Here is a 15,587-nt window from a genome sequence, read left to right on the forward strand (position 1 = left end):
TACCTGATATTTCATTCGGATAGGGCGGAATTGAGGACTCGTCCTCAATTTCTCCCTAAGGTGGTTTCAGCGTTTCACATGAATCAACCTATTGTGGTACCTGTGGCTACTAGGGACTTGGAGGACTCCAAGTTGCTGGACGTAGTCAGGGCCCTGAAAATATATGTTTCCAGGACGGCTGGAGTCAGAAAATCTGACTCGCTGTTTATACTGTATGCACCCAACAAGCTGGGTGCTCCTGCTTCTAAGCAGACGATTGCTCGTTGGATTTGTAGTACAATTCAACTTGCACATTCTGTGGCAGGCCTGCCACAGCCAAAATCTGTAAAAGCCCATTCCACAAGGAAGGTGGGCTCATCTTGGGCGGCTGCCCGAGGGGTCTCGGCTTTACAACTTTGCCGAGCAGCTACTTGGTCAGGGGCAAACACGTTTGCTAAATTCTACAAATTTGATACCCTGGCTGAGGAGGACCTGGAGTTCTCTCATTCGGTGCTGCAGAGTCATCCGCACTCTCCCGCCCGTTTGGGAGCTTTGGTATAATCCCCATGGTCCTTACGGAGTTCCCAGCATCCACTAGGACGTCAGAGAAAATAAGAATTTACTTACCGATAATTCTATTTCTCATAGTCCGTAGTGGATGCTGGGCGCCCATCCCAAGTGCGGATTGTCTGCAATACTTGTATATAGTTATTGTTACAAACAAATCGGGTTGTTTATTGTTGGAAGCCATCTTTTCAGAGGCTCCTACGGTTATCATACTGTTAACTGGGTTCAGATCACGAGTTGTACGGTGTGATTGGTGTGGCTGGTATGAGTCTTACCCGGGATTCAAGATCCTTCCTTATTATGTACGCTCGTCCGGGCACAGTATCTTAACTGAGGCTTGGAGGAGGGTCATAGGGGGAGGAGCCAGTGCACACCAGCTAGTCTAAAGCTTTTACTTTTTGTGCCCAGTCTCCTGCGGAGCCGCTATTCCCCATGGTCCTTACGGAGTTCCCAGCATCCACTACGGACTATGAGAAATAGAATTATCGGTAAGTAAATTCTTATTTTACAGAGAATAAGGAGCCTCTAACATCTAATCCGTTGTATTTACTAAACGACAGATCTTCAATGGTTTTCTTATTTAGGATATCTTACTAAGATTTAAGGCTATTTACCCGTTTCCACACAGTGACATCTAAATTTGGGAATCCGCCATTGGTGAATTCGTCTGTGTCAAACCTTATAAAGACCCAAGATACAGTTGGGTCACTAGGGCGCTCTGTGTATGGAAACAATGACGATCACGTTATACTTATCGTTAATGAGAAGCTGCTGAGTATCTCGGTACAGCGTCTGCTGCCGCCTGTTACCTTGCTTCTCGTTTTTCATCGTCGCTAGTTTCAGCACGACAAGGCCAGAAGTTGTTTGGTCCTAAATTTGACAAAATGGCCTCCTCCGGTATCAAGCCGGAAATACTCTGGTCCGGCGTTTAAAGCCTTTAGACTTCAGTCTTTTCAAGGCTGTGGTACAAAAACAGTCACGCCTTGTAACGCCAGGGCGCTAAAGTCACAACAAGTGGCTTGACGGGCTCTCAGCCCATCTCAAATTTCCAATTGTGGGAGTGCGCCTTTACACGTTACATTTACCGGGTTTCCAGCCATCCACTCATGGATGTATCTGCTATTTAGGGTTAAAAGACAGGACTGCCTCGGTCGGACGAAATTAGACGTTTTGGCAGGCTGCCATTCAGTCTCTGCTGGTTTCAGCAGTTTTTATTTCCAGGCCTGGTACACCAACAAAGTCAGGGTTATTATTCCCGTCTGTTTGTGGTACCGAAGCCGGAGGGCTCCGTCGCAGTCTCAATCAGCAAGTCACTTACTACAGATTGAAGATGGATTTTCTGCGGTTAGTATTTGCATATTTGGAGCCACAAGATTGCATGATTGTGCTTGATCTCCAGGATGCGTACTTACACATTCCGGTTTGGTCACCTCATCACAGGTTCTTGCGTTTTGCAATACGCCACAACCATTAACCGTTTCAGGTTCTACCGTTTGGCCTCTTGTCAGCGCCTCGGGTATTCACCAAAGTGATGTTTGTGATGATAGCTCATCTCAGATCCCTGGCAGTGACAATCGTTCCATACTTAGACGATCTGCTCATAAGAGCTCCGTCTCAACAGATGCTCCTCCGACTTGCGCTGCTAACGTACACCACGGTTGCAGTGTCAAGTTCAAAAACAATCGCATCTAATTCCGTCTCAACGACTTCAATTCCTAGGTATGATTCCAGATACGGTAAATCAAAGAATTTACCTACTACACCAGAAAGAACAGATTATAAGCCATCTGGTACAATTAGTGCTCAAGCCACGCACACTATCGGTACATTGGTGTATTCGCCTATTAGGAACAATGATGGGCTTTCGAAGCGCTTCAGTTCGGAGGTTTTCACTCGCGTATCCCTCAGGGGGGCGAGGGTGTCTCTACTCTGGGCGAGAGTCTCAGAGGTTGGGGAGTTGTAGTTTAAAATGGTCAGCGACAGGGTTTCTAAACGGATCACGACAGATTGCTGTCTATAAAGGTCCTGGAACTCCGTGCAATTTACTATGCACTACATGCTTCGCTCTCAGACTGTCTAAGGCCAGTCACACAACGCGACGGCAGTCGCATACACAACAACCAGGGAGGAACGAGAAGCCGCATGGCAATGCGGGAAGTAGCTCGAATCCTCAATTGCCCAGAATACCACAAGGTGATATTGTAGACTGGGTTCATTCCGGGAGTGGACATCTGTTAGACAGATGATCTCAGCCGTCGGGATTTTCATCCAGGAGACTGGGCATTAAATCCAGAGGTGTTTTACAGGTTGGTCCACAGGTGGGGTTACCATCAGGTGGACATGATGGCATCTCGCCACAATTACAAACGCCCAGTATGTGTCCAGAACGACAGTTCCCAAGGGCAGTGGTGGTGGATGCTCTCACAATCGCGAGGCCGTACAGCCTCGTGTATCTGTTTCCACCGTTTTCCGCTGTTCTCTCCGTTGCTAAAACGGATCATAAGAGAGTCCGTCACAGTCATACTAGTAATATCTCATGGGTCTCGGAGAGTTTGGTTCTCGAATCTCCGAGGACTACTCGCAGAAGATCCTTGGCCGCTCATACTACGTCCAACCCGTTACAACAGGGGCCGTTTTTTTACCCCTATTTAGCGCGGCTGCGGTTGACGAGGTTGTTGTTGAGACCGCCCTCTTCAGAAGAAAGAGAGGGCATTACAGTATCGGTTATACCAACCATGTTACGAGCTAGGAAGCCGGTTACGGCAGCTCATTATTACAGAATTTGGCGTGCCTATATAGGTTGGTGTGAAGCTCGGAAGTTTCCGACATCATTTTTCAAGTTACCCGTATTCTGTTATTTTTACAGACGGGGTTGGATGGAGGACTGCGTTTATCTACACTGAAGGTGCAGGTATCTGTGTTGTCAATTTATTTTCAAAGACGATTGGCTCTATTGCCGTCGGTACACATTTTTCTGCAGGGTGTCCTCAGAGTACAGCCTCCATTTATCCCACCTACAGCGCCATGGGACTTGAATTTGGGTTCATATTTCTTACAGTCTTCATATTTTGAACCCTTACAGCAAGTGGAGGGTTGGCCAGCTTCTCAGCAGACCTTATCCAGATGGATAAAACTGACTATACGTCAGGCTTACCTTAAGGCTAAGTTACAGTCGCCTACATCAGTAATAGCTCATCCCACAGGTTCTGTGGGAACGTCATGGCCAGCTGGTCGTGGAGCTTCTACGACACAGCTTGACCGTGCGGCTACATGGTCTTCAGTGCACACGTTTGTGCGCTTTTACAAGTTTGATACGTTTGCGGCATCAGCATCTAGCTTTGGCCGCCTAGTGTTACAGGTGTCAAACAGCTCTCCCGCCCACGGGGGAAGCTTTGGTACGTCCCAAGAGTACTCCAGTGACCCCTAGTGGATGAAAAAGAAAATAGGATTTTGGTACTTACCAGGTAAATCCTTTTCTTTGAATCCATAGGGGGCACTGGACGCCCACCCAGAGCAGTTTTACCTGGGTTGTATTAAGCTCAGGGGATCTTATGGTAACACATTTTCACCGACTGGTTCAATTATAAGGTTCTATCGGTTATGGTGTCAACTGTTTCGTTGTCAGTAACGTTATGTGTCAACTTTGTTGTTGTCCGTTATGTTATAGGAATTCTCCATTGTCAACCTCTCTATAGTTCCTGTTCGGCTCAGTAAAAAACACTGAGATACTACACTGAGGTACTCGGGGATATGGAGGGGTGGAGAGTTCTAAATTTAAATATTCAGTGCCTTTGTTTCTGCTAAGCCGTCCATATCCCAAGAGTACTCCAGTGCCCCCTATGGATTCAAAGAAAAGGATTTACCTGGTAAGTACCAAAATCCTATTATCTGGCTATATTGTACTGATACGCCCTAAGGCTACATTCCCAATAATGTCTGCTACACAGGGCGGGAAATCCGCAGACGCTCCTGCATCATGCAGTGCTGGCGCCAGGGATTTACCCGAGGAAAAGATTTCTCCTGAAGATTCAGTTACTGGGTGGTCTGCACCCCCTAAGTCAGCCCGCAGCAGCTGTGGTAGATCCACTGTGGACTGCATTTTCAAGTATGCTGACTACGCTTGTAACAAGACTTACGCCCCCTGTGGGACCTCCTGTGCCTTTACAGCCACATATTGTCCCTGATGTTAAGCCACCATGGGCGGATACTCTGCCAACCTAGTTACAGCAATTAAATCAGTCCTTGGTTAAACAAAAACCTAACCCTCGCCCTACTGGGACCAAAGGGTCATCTAAGCGGGCCATTTCTTCCTCACAATCCACTAATATTTCGGTTGATTCTTCCGATTCAGATGGGGAATATACTGATCCATCAGATGCTGATACTGCTGCTTCTGATGAAGATTCTACAACACAGGTTGATGTTCCTGACCTAGTGGAGGCTATCAAACGGATTCTTCAGATTGATGATGAGCTTGACCGTCCTGATACGTCTAAGAAACCTGATAAGTTCAAACGTTAGAAGGTTACTAAATTAGTCTTACCACATTCTGAACATTTAATTGACATACGTCAGGAATCCTGGTCTTCTCCAGGAAAGAAAGTTTCCCTGTCTTAAAAGATGCTAGCTCGTTATCCTATCTCTACGGAGTTGAGTAACAAGTGGGAAACACCGCCACCAGTGGACTCGCATGTAGCCCATCTTGTGGTGTCATCTACTCTGCCTGTCACCACCGTCACTTCTTTGAAGGAACCGACGGATAAGCGTGTGGAGGGTTGCTTGAAGTCTATTTACACTCTTACAGGTGCTGTACATAGACCCACTATCGCAGCCTCTTGGACTGCAAAAGGCATTGAAGCATGGGTTCAAGCAATTGAGGAAGAGCTACCTCTGAATTTTTCTGACACTGCCAGACAATATCTGTCATATATTACCACAGCCTCCCACTATATTCAGGAGGCGGCCTCTATGCAGGCGTTATGGCAGCCAAGGCATCTACTACGTCTATCCTGGCTCACCGTATTCTGTGGTTAAGGTCCTGGTCGGTGGACCTGGACTCTAAGAAGACCTTGGAGGTACTCCCTTTTAAGGGAGATATACTATTTGGAGATGATCTGAACAAGTTTGTGACCGACTTGGTGTCGGCCAAGACTGCGTTTCTCCCGAGTACTAATCCTTCGGTTCCGAAGGCTAAGAGTACTACTTTTCGTTCCTTTCGTCCTTCAGGTAAAGCAAAAGGTCAGGCGTACCCCAGACAGGCTCGTACTTCCACGTCCTCTAAGCCCAAACCTAAACGTTCTTGGGCTGCCCATCAGCCTGCTTCCAAACCGGACAAGCCTGCTGCATGACTGGGTGGGCCTCACCCTGGGCGATCCCAAGGTGGGAAGCTGACTTCTGCAGTTCGCCCAGGTATGTTTAAAGACCACTTCAGACGCCTGGGTGCAGGAAGTGGTCTCTCACGGGTACGCAATCTCTTTCAAGAGACGTCCCTCTCGCCAGTTTTGCTGAACAGTTATCCCTTCGGATCCGTTAAAAGCACAAACTCTACATTTGGTTGTCCAATCCCTCCTGGATACCGTTGTGATAGTGGCGGTGCCTCTGTCTCAGAGAGGCAGGGGATACTATTCTACGCTGTTTCTAGTTCCGAAGCCGAATGGATCCTCCCGTCCTATACTCAACCTCAAATCTTTCAACAAATTTGTGAGGGTGTCCAAATTCTGTATGGAAACTGTGCTCTACTATACTGGCTTTGGAACCCAAGGACTATATGGTATCCCTGGATATACAGGATGCTTACCTACACATACCTATTGCCATGTCGCATCAGCAATATCTACGGTTTGCTATTGGCAACCTTCATTATCCATTCGAAGCCTTGCCTTTCGGACTGACCACGGCTCCTCGGATCTTCACCAAGGTCGTGACGGCCCTTCTCCGCCGTCAGGGTATCAGGATCCTGCCATATCTGGACGACTTGTTGATGCTGGCAAACTCCCCAGACGTTCTCCGTCATCTGGAACTGACGTTCCAATTCCTACAAGCCCACGGGTGGCTCATCAACTGGAAGAAATCCTCACTGGTCCCTGCTCAGAGCATGGAGCACCTGGGGACATTACTGGACACACACAACCAATGTTTGTTCTTGTCTCCAGAGAAGGTCCTGAAACTTCAGGACAGAATCGGATGCTTCCTCTCTCGCCAAAGAGTGTCAATACACTCGGCGATGCAAGTACTAGGCCTCATGGTGTTGGCCTTTGACATGGTAGAGTACGCTCAATTTCATTACCGCCCTCTGCAGAGGTTAATCCTTTCCAAGTGGGACTGCCTGCCTCACCGGATCCGGTCTCTAATGATCTCATTGACTCCGGAGGTTCGTCCGTCAATGAGTTGGTGGCTACAGGACCAACAATAGAGCAGGGATCATCCCTTCTGGATCTCCAACTGGGTCCTCCTAATGACGGATGCCAGTCTGTGGGGTTGGGGCGTGGTGTTTGAGCAACACTCCAGGGTCAGTGGATCAGGGAGGAATCTCTCCTTCCGATAAACATTCTGGAATTGCGGGCAGTGTTCAATGCGTTGACACTGGCCCTGCCTCTAGTTCAGAACAGGTCTGTCCAAGTAAAATCAGACAACACCACCACGGTGTTGTACATAAATCATCAAGGCTGCACTCGAAGCCGCATGGCAATAATGGAAGTGCCAAAAATTCTTTGATGGGCGGAACGCCATCTGCCAGCAATATCGGCAGTGTTCATTCCGGGGGTCCTCACCTGGGAAGCGGACTTCCTCAGTCATCAGAACGTACACGCCAGGGAGTGGAGTCTTCATCCGGAGGTCTTCCAACTCCTTGTGGACAAGTGTGGTATACCAGATGTAGACCTGATGGCGTCTCGACACAATAACAAGGTTCCGGTCTTCGGAGCAAGTACAAGGGATCCTCAAGCAGCATTCGTGGACACACTGGCAATTCCATGGAACGTTCGGCTGCCATACGTGTTCCCTCCAGTGTCACTCCTGCCCAGGGTACTACGGAAGTTCAAGCAAGAAGGAGGAATACTGCTTCTAGACGCTCCTGCGTGGCCCAGACGGCATTGGTTCTCAGACCAACAGGGTCTCTTGATCGAGCGTGCTCTTCTACTTCCTCAATGCCCAGACCTCCTCATTCAGGGCCCTTGTGTTTACCAGGACCTGGCAAGACTGGCTTTGACGGCGTGGCTCTTGAAGCTTCACTCCTGAGGGCCAAAGGATTTTCTGAGGCGGTTGTTCAAACTATGTTGAAGGCGCGCAAACTGGCTTCTGCACAGATTTATTATCGGGTCTGGAATTCTTCACCTGGTGTGCTGCTAAGAATTACGATGCATACAAGTTTAGTACTTCCAGACTTCTGGCTTTTTTGCAACAAGGCCTGGATTTAGGACTTCGTCTTGCCTCCCTCAAGGTTCACATTTCTGCCTTGCCGGTGTGGTTTCAGCGAAAAATTGTATCTATTCCTGACGTTCATACATTCACTCAGGGCATACTACGGATTCAGCCTCCCTATGTCCCTCCCGTGGCTCCATAGTATCTGTCTGTTCTTCATGCTTTTCAAGAGTCTCTGTTTGAACCTCTGGAGTCTGTGGATCTTAACTGCCTTACGCTTAAGGTCATTTTTCTGTTGGCTATTGCCTCTGCTAGGAGGGTGTCAGACTTAGGCGCTTTGTCCTGTCGTCCACCCTTTCTGGTTTTTCACCGTGACCAAGTAGTTCTTAGAACTCGCCCTGGTTATTTACCTAAGGTGGTGTCATCTTTCCACCTTAACCAAGAGATTGTGGTTCCGGCTTTTATCTCTCCTGGTTTGTCCTCCAAAGAGCAGTCTTTGGATGTGGTACGGGCTCTCCGTATATATGTAGAAAGAATTGCCTTTATCAGGAGATCAGATTCTTCTTTTTGGTTTTCACAAACGTGGCTGGCCTGCGAATAAGCAGACTTTGGCCAGATGGATTAGAATTGTGATTGCACAAGTTTATGCGCAGGCTGGACTCCCAGCTCCTGCTGCTATCAAGGCCCATTCTACTCGGTCTGTTGGACCTTCTTGGTTAGCCCGCCGTGGTGCGTCCGCTGAACAATTGTGCAAGGCGGCTACGTGGTCCTTAGTGAACACGTTCATCAGGTTCTATGCCTTTGATACTTCCGCCTCCCGGGATGCTTCCTTTGGACGCCGGGTTCTTGTGCCCACTACAGTGCGTCCCCTCCCATAAGTAACTGCTTTAGGATATCCCGATGTTATTCCCTGTGGAATACCAGTGTATCCCGCTGCAGAAAAGGAGATTTATGGTAAGACTTACCATTGTTAAATCTGTTTCTGCGAGGTACACTGGTTTCCACAGGGCGCCCACCCTGACGCACTTAGCTTCTTTGGGTTTGTATGGCATTGGCCGCTAGTCCCTTCTCCTGTCATCAGAATGTGGGTCTATGTGACGAACATCTACCGTTTCTCTAACCTGCTACTGCATTGGACTGGTTAACAAAACTGAGCTCCAGTGTCTGAAGGCGGGGCTATAGAGGAGGTGGTGCAGTGCATCTTGGGAACAGTCAAAGCTTTAGCCTGTTGGTGCCTCTGATCAAGATCCAACTCTACACCCTGATGTTATTCCCTGTGGAAACCAGTGTACCTCACAGAAAGAAATTTAACAATGGTTAGTCTCAACCATAAATCTCCTTTTTGTTTGGCGTGGCAGGAGCCGGACCACTGTAGAATTGGTGTGGCTGTTTTTCAGCCACAAGCTTTATTATTTTATATGTTGTATTTTTTTTTTGGTGGGGGGGGGGGGGTTAGTGACTTTAATACGCATCTTAAACGCATTGACAAAGTTGCTTCATCAACTTTCTGCCGGTGTCACAGCAACAGTTAACCTTCGTCTCCCTGTATCCCGCTCTACGGAGACAGGTGATACAGCACTGATTTCCTACCTACCAGATAGCAAGTGAACATTTCATATTACAAAAGAATATTTGCACTCTGGCCGTACTCCTTTACGGTTTGTACTTGCGTTTCATTTTGCCAGTATAAATACATTGCAAAGGGGTTTTTTTCTGGCGCAGTCTGAAAGCGATTCTTGTGCAACTTTTCATCCGTTTGCTTTATTCTAAAACATTTGTTGTGTTTTGTAGGAGAAGCTGCGATTGCAGGGTCAAATCACAGAAGGAAGCAACATGATTAAGACAATAGTGTTTGGCCGATATGAGCTGGACACATGGTATCACTCTCCATACCCTGAGGAATATGCCCGTTTAGGGCGGCTGTATATGTGTGAATTCTGCCTCAAGTACATGAAGAGTCAAACTATCCTGCGCAGGCATATGGTGAGCAAGTTACTAATGTATTATGTCTGCCACATTGATCTAGAGCTTGTCAGAGTACTAGTATATTGTAGAGTAGTATGTATTAGCATCATTCTGCGGTTTTTATGTACCTGCTGTTTGCTTGAGTATAGGCCATTGAGGAGCTTCCTGCTGTTACCAAACCAGCCTTGCTGGATATGTGCAGAAATATTGCCTGAACTATGTTAAGTGTATTAGGTTAATACTATACAGTACAAATAGCTGAAACCGTAACACAAGAGGTTTTTTCCATTAAGCCCACAGTCTTTAATCTATCCTTTCTGTTTTTTTTTTATTTAGGCAAAGTGCGTTTGGAAACACCCTCCAGGAGACGAGATCTATCGCAAGGCATCCATCTCTGTTTTTGAAGTAGATGGGAAGAAGAACAAGGTTGGCATTGAAGCTTTAATGTTTCATCTGGTTCAGAGCTCCCATTAGACATCCCCCGTCAATAAAACACTGTTGTAGAGAAATGCTAATTAACTCTGATTTGTAATATTTCTGCTTTCAGATTTACTGTCAAAATCTATGCCTACTCGCAAAGCTTTTCCTGGACCATAAAACACTGTACTATGATGTTGAACCTTTCCTTTTTTACGTCATGACTGAGGCAGACAATACTGGCTGCCATCTTATAGGTTACTTCTCTAAGGTATGAGTTCATATTATTTATATCTTCTCAATCCTTGGCTGTTAAATGAGATTGAAAGCAGCACAACAACTTTCCATGAGTGACATGCAGGAAAATATATTTTTATCGGCTGTGTCATGCGGGGTTGCCACCCTTTTACCTTTTCAGGAAACAACTGTTCCCAAGTAAAGGTTGTTAGCCATGGGTCTTTTCGCTTGGAAGTACCTAAGGAACAGGTTTGGACACAAAGCATGGCAATGTCTGGGCAGGGCCTTATTAAGGCTTCCTTCTGTGTAGGGAGGAAGTCTGCCGTTACTGCCAGGCTTCGGAAGCATCAAGTTTTGCTTTAAGTCCTGGACAAGTGTTTGCTGAGTATTTAAGGATACATTTACTAAAGTGCTGGTTTTCAGAAGTAGAGATGTTGCCCTAAGCAACCAATCAGATTCTAGCTATTATCTTCTTGAGGGTGCTAGATAAAGAAGTAGAAACTGGTTTCTTTGGGCAACATCTTTTACTTCTGAAAGCCCACACTTTAGTAATACCTCTCAGTGTGTAAGGTGTAGAGGTTTTAGTTTGAGCTCTGCAGCAAGCTCTAAATAGTCAGGATAACGAGGAGTTGGAAGTGCCCGTAAATACTTTGTTTAAAAAGGTAGATAAAGGTTAATTTTCTTTTGGGTAAGATTATTGCCAAGTCATTGGTGGATATTCCAATGCTGAGGGCTGTGTTCATTCTGGGAGTGGATAACCGGCAAACATGTTAGCTCTGTAGGCATGCACTGTAACCTGGAGACTGGTCTGTTAAACTAAAGGACTTCAGCAGGCATTTCTCTGACGTCCTAGTGGATGCTGGGGACTCCGTAAGGACCATGGGGAATAGCGGCTCCGCAGGAGACTGGGCACAAAAGTAAAGCTTTAGAACTACCTGGTGTGCACTGGCCCCTCCCCCTATGACCCCCCTCCAAGCCTCAGTTGGATTTTTGTGCCCGAACGAGAAGGGTGCACACTAGGTGGCTCTCCTGAGCTGCTTAGTGAAAAGTTTAGTTTTAGGTTTTTTATCTTCAGTGAGACCTGCTGGCAACAGGCTCACTGCATCGAGGGACTAAGGGGAGAAGAAGCGAACTCACCTGCGTGCAGAGTGGATTGGGCTTCTTAGGCTACTGGACATTAGCTCCAGAGGGACCGATCACAGGCCCAGCCATGGATAGGTCCCAAAGCCGCGCCGCCGGCCCCCTTACAGAGCCAGAAGAGGTCCGGAAAATCGGCGGCAGAAGACGTCCTGTCTTCAACAAGGTAGCGCACAGCACTGCAGCTGTGCGCCATTGCTCTCAGCACACTTCACACTCCGGTCACTGAGGGTGCAGGGCGCTGGGGGGGGGGGGGGCGCCCTGAGAAGCAATAAAAAACACCTTGGATGGCAAAAAAAATGCATCACATATAGCTCCTGGGCTATATGGATGAATTTAACCCCTGCCAAAATACACAGAAAAACGGGAGATAAGGCCGCCGAGAAGGGGGCGGAGCCTATCTCCTCAGCACACTGGCGCCATTTTCCCTCACAGCTCCGTTGGAGGGAAGCTCCCTGGCTCTCCCCTGCAGTCACTACACTACAGAAAGGGTTAAAAAAGAGAGGGCGGCACTAATTACGCGCAGTATTAAAAATACAGCAGCTATAAGGGGAAAAACACTTATATAAGGTTATCCCTGTATATATATGGCGCTCTGGTGTGTGCTGGCAAACTCTCCCTCTGTCTCCCCAAAGGGCTAGTGGGGTCCTGTCCTCTATCAGAGCATTCCCTGTGTGTGTGCTGTGTGTCGGTACGTTTGTGTCGACATGTATGAGGAGAAAAATTATGTGGAGACGGAGCAGATTGCCTGTAATAGTGATGTCACCCCCTAGGGGGTCGACACCTGAGTGGATGAACTGTTGGAAGGAATTACGTGACAGTGTCAGCTCTGTATAAAAGACAGTGGTTGACATGAGACAGCCGGCTACTCAGCTTGTGCCTGTCCAGACGTCTCATAGGCCGTCAGGGGCTCTAAAGCGCCCGTTACCTCAGATGGCAGATATAGACGCCGACACGGATACTGACTCCAGTGTCGACGGTGAAGAGACAAATGTGACTTCCAGTAGGGCCACACGTTACATGATTGAGGCAATGAAACATGTTTTACACATTTCTGATAATACGAGTACCACCAAAAAGGGGTATTATGTTCGGTGAGGAAAAACTACCTGTAGTTTTCCTGAATCTGAGAAATTAAATAAGGTGTGTGATGATGCGTGGGTTTCCCCCGATAACAACTGATAATTTCTAAAATGTTATTGGCATTATATCCTTTCCCGCCAGAGGTTAGGGTGCGTTGGGAAACACCCCCTAGGGTGGATAAAGCGCTCACACGCTTGTAAGAACAAGGGCTCTACCCTCTCCTGAGATGGCCGCCCTTAAGGATCCTGCTGATAGAAAGCAGGAGGGTATCCTAAAATGTATTTACACACATACTGGTGTTATACTGCGACCAGCAATCGCCTCAGCCTGGATGTGCAGTGCTGGTTTGGCGTGGTCGGATTCCCTGACTGAAAATATTGATACCCTAGATAGGGACAGTATATTATTGCCTATAGAGCATTTAAAAGATGCATTTCTATATATGCGTGATGCACAGCGGAATATTTGCCGACTGGCATCAAGTCTAAGTGCGTTGTCCATTTCTGCCAGTAGAGGGTTATGGACACGACAGTGGTCAGGTGATGCGGATTCCAAACGGCATTTGGAAGAAGGGGAGGAGTTATTTGGGGTCGGTCTTTCAGACCTGGTGGCCACGGCAACAGCTGGGAAATCCACGTTTGTACCCCAGGTCGCCTCTCAACATAAGAAGACGCCGTATTATCAGGCGCAGTCCTTTCGTGGGCAAGCGGGCAAAAGGTTCCTCATTTCTGCCCCGTGACAGAGGGAGAGGAAAAAGGCTGCAGAAATCAGCCAGTTCCCAGGAACAGAAGCCCTCTCCCGCCTCTGCCAAGCCCTCAGTATGACGCTGGGGCTTTACAAGCAGAATCAGGCACGGTGGGGGCCCGTCTCAATGAATTTCAGCGCGCAGTGGGCTCACTCGCAATTAGACCCCTGGATCCTTCAGGTGATATCTCAGGGGTACAAATTGGAATTCGAGACGTCTCCCCCTCGCCGTTTCCTAAAGTCGGCTTTACCGATGTCTCCCTCTGACAGGGAGGCAGTTTTGGAAGCCATTCACAAGCTGTATTCCCAGCAGGTGATAATCAAGGTACCCCTCCTGCAACAGGGAACGGGGTATTATTCCACACTGTTGTGGTACCGAAGCCGGACGGCTCGGTGAGACCGATTCTAAATCTAAAATCTTGAACACTTACATACGGAGGTTCAAATTCAAGATTGAGTCACTCAGAGCAGTGATTGCGAACCTGGAAGAAGGGGACTACATGATGTCTCGGGACATCAAGGATGCTTACCTTCATGTCCCAATTTACCCTTCTCACCAAGGGTACCTCAGGTTTGTGGTACAGAACTGTCACTATCAGTTTCAGACGCTGCCGTATGGATGGTCCACGGCACCCCGGGTCTTTACCAAGGTAATGGCCGAAATGATGATACTCTTTCGAAGGAAGGGAATTTTAGTTATCCCTTACTTGGACGATTCCCTGATAAGGGTAAGATCCAGGGAACAGTTGGAGGTCGGTGTAGCACTATCTCAGGTAGTGTTGCGGCAGCACGATTGGATTCTCAATATTCCAAAATCGCAGCTGATTCCGACGACTCGTCTTCTGTTCCTAGGGATGATCCTGGACACAGTCCAGAAAAAGGTGTTTCTCCAGGAGGAGAAAGTCAGGGAGTTATCCGAGCTAGTCGGGAACCTCCTATAACCGAGCCAAGTCTCAGTACATCAATGAAAGGGTTCTGGGAAAAATGGTGGCTTCCTACGAAGCAATCCCATTCGGCAGATTCCACGCAAGAACTTTCCAGTGGGACCTGCTGGACAAATGGTCCGGGTCGCATCTTCAGATGCATCAGCGGATAACCCTGTCACCAAGCACAAGGGTGTCTCTCCTGTGGTGGTTGCAGAGTGCTCATCTTCTAGAGGGCCGCAGATTCGACATTCAGGACTGGGTCCTGGTGACCACGGATGCCAGCCTGCGAGGCTGGGGAGCAGTCACACAGGGAAGGAATTTCCAGAGCTTATGGTCAAGCCTGGAGACATCACTTCACATAAATATCCTGAAGCTAAGGGCCATTTACAATGCTCTAAGCTCAGCAAGACCTCTGCTTCAAGGTCACCCGGAGTTGATCCATTCGGACAACATCACGGCAGTCACCCACGTAAACGGACAGGGTGACACAAGAAGCAGGAGGGCAAGGCAGAAGCTGCAAGGATTCTTCGCTGGGCGGAAAATCATGTGATAGCACTGTCAGCAGTATTCATTCCGGGAGTGGACAACTGGGAAGCAGACTTCCTCAGCAGACACGACCCCCACCCGGGAGAGTGGGGACTTCACCCAGAAGTCTTCCACATGTTTATAAAACTCGACAAGTATTGCGCCAGGTCAAGGGACCCTCAGGCAATAGCTGTAGACGCTCTGGTAACACAGTGGGTGTACCAGTCAGTGTATGTGTTCCCTCCTCTGCCTCTCATACCCAAGGTACTGAGAATTATAAGATGGAGAGGAGTAAGCACTATATTCGTGGCTCCGGATTGGCCAAAAAGGACTTGGTAACCGGAACTTCAAGAGATGCTCACGGAGGATCCGTGGCCTCTACCTCTAAGAAGGGACCTGCTCCAGCAAGGACCCTGTCTGTTCCAAAACTAACCGCGGCTGCGTTTGACGGCATGGCGGTTGAACGCCGGATCCTGAAGGAGAAAGGCATTCCGGATGAAGTCATTCCTATCCTGATCAAAGCCAGGAAAGATATAACCGCAAAACATTATCACCGCATTTGGCGAAAATATGTTGCGTGGTGCGAGGCCAGTAAGTCCCCGACGGAGGAATTTTCAACTAGGTCGATTCCTACATTTCCTGCAAACA

At 48.0% G+C, this 15,587-nt stretch overlaps 1 protein-coding gene across 9 annotated transcripts in view; it reads left to right on the top strand.

The window, feature by feature from the left end:
• Positions 1 to 15,587, top strand: part of KAT7 (lysine acetyltransferase 7) — a 142,796-nt gene that overhangs the window by 101,068 nt on the left and 26,141 nt on the right. For all 9 annotated transcript variants that reach the window (XM_063959887.1, XM_063959886.1, XM_063959883.1 and 6 more), the window contains 3 exons: positions 9,697 to 9,888; positions 10,207 to 10,296; positions 10,418 to 10,558. In XM_063959887.1, coding sequence (XP_063815957.1) covers positions 9,697 to 9,888; positions 10,207 to 10,296; positions 10,418 to 10,558 — 423 coding nt within the window. The remainder of the gene's footprint in view (positions 1 to 9,696; positions 9,889 to 10,206; positions 10,297 to 10,417; positions 10,559 to 15,587) is intronic.

The sequence above is a fragment of the Pseudophryne corroboree genome, chromosome 3 (assembly GCF_028390025.1).
Source record: "Pseudophryne corroboree isolate aPseCor3 chromosome 3, aPseCor3.hap2, whole genome shotgun sequence".
NCBI lineage: Eukaryota > Metazoa > Chordata > Amphibia > Anura > Myobatrachidae > Pseudophryne > Pseudophryne corroboree.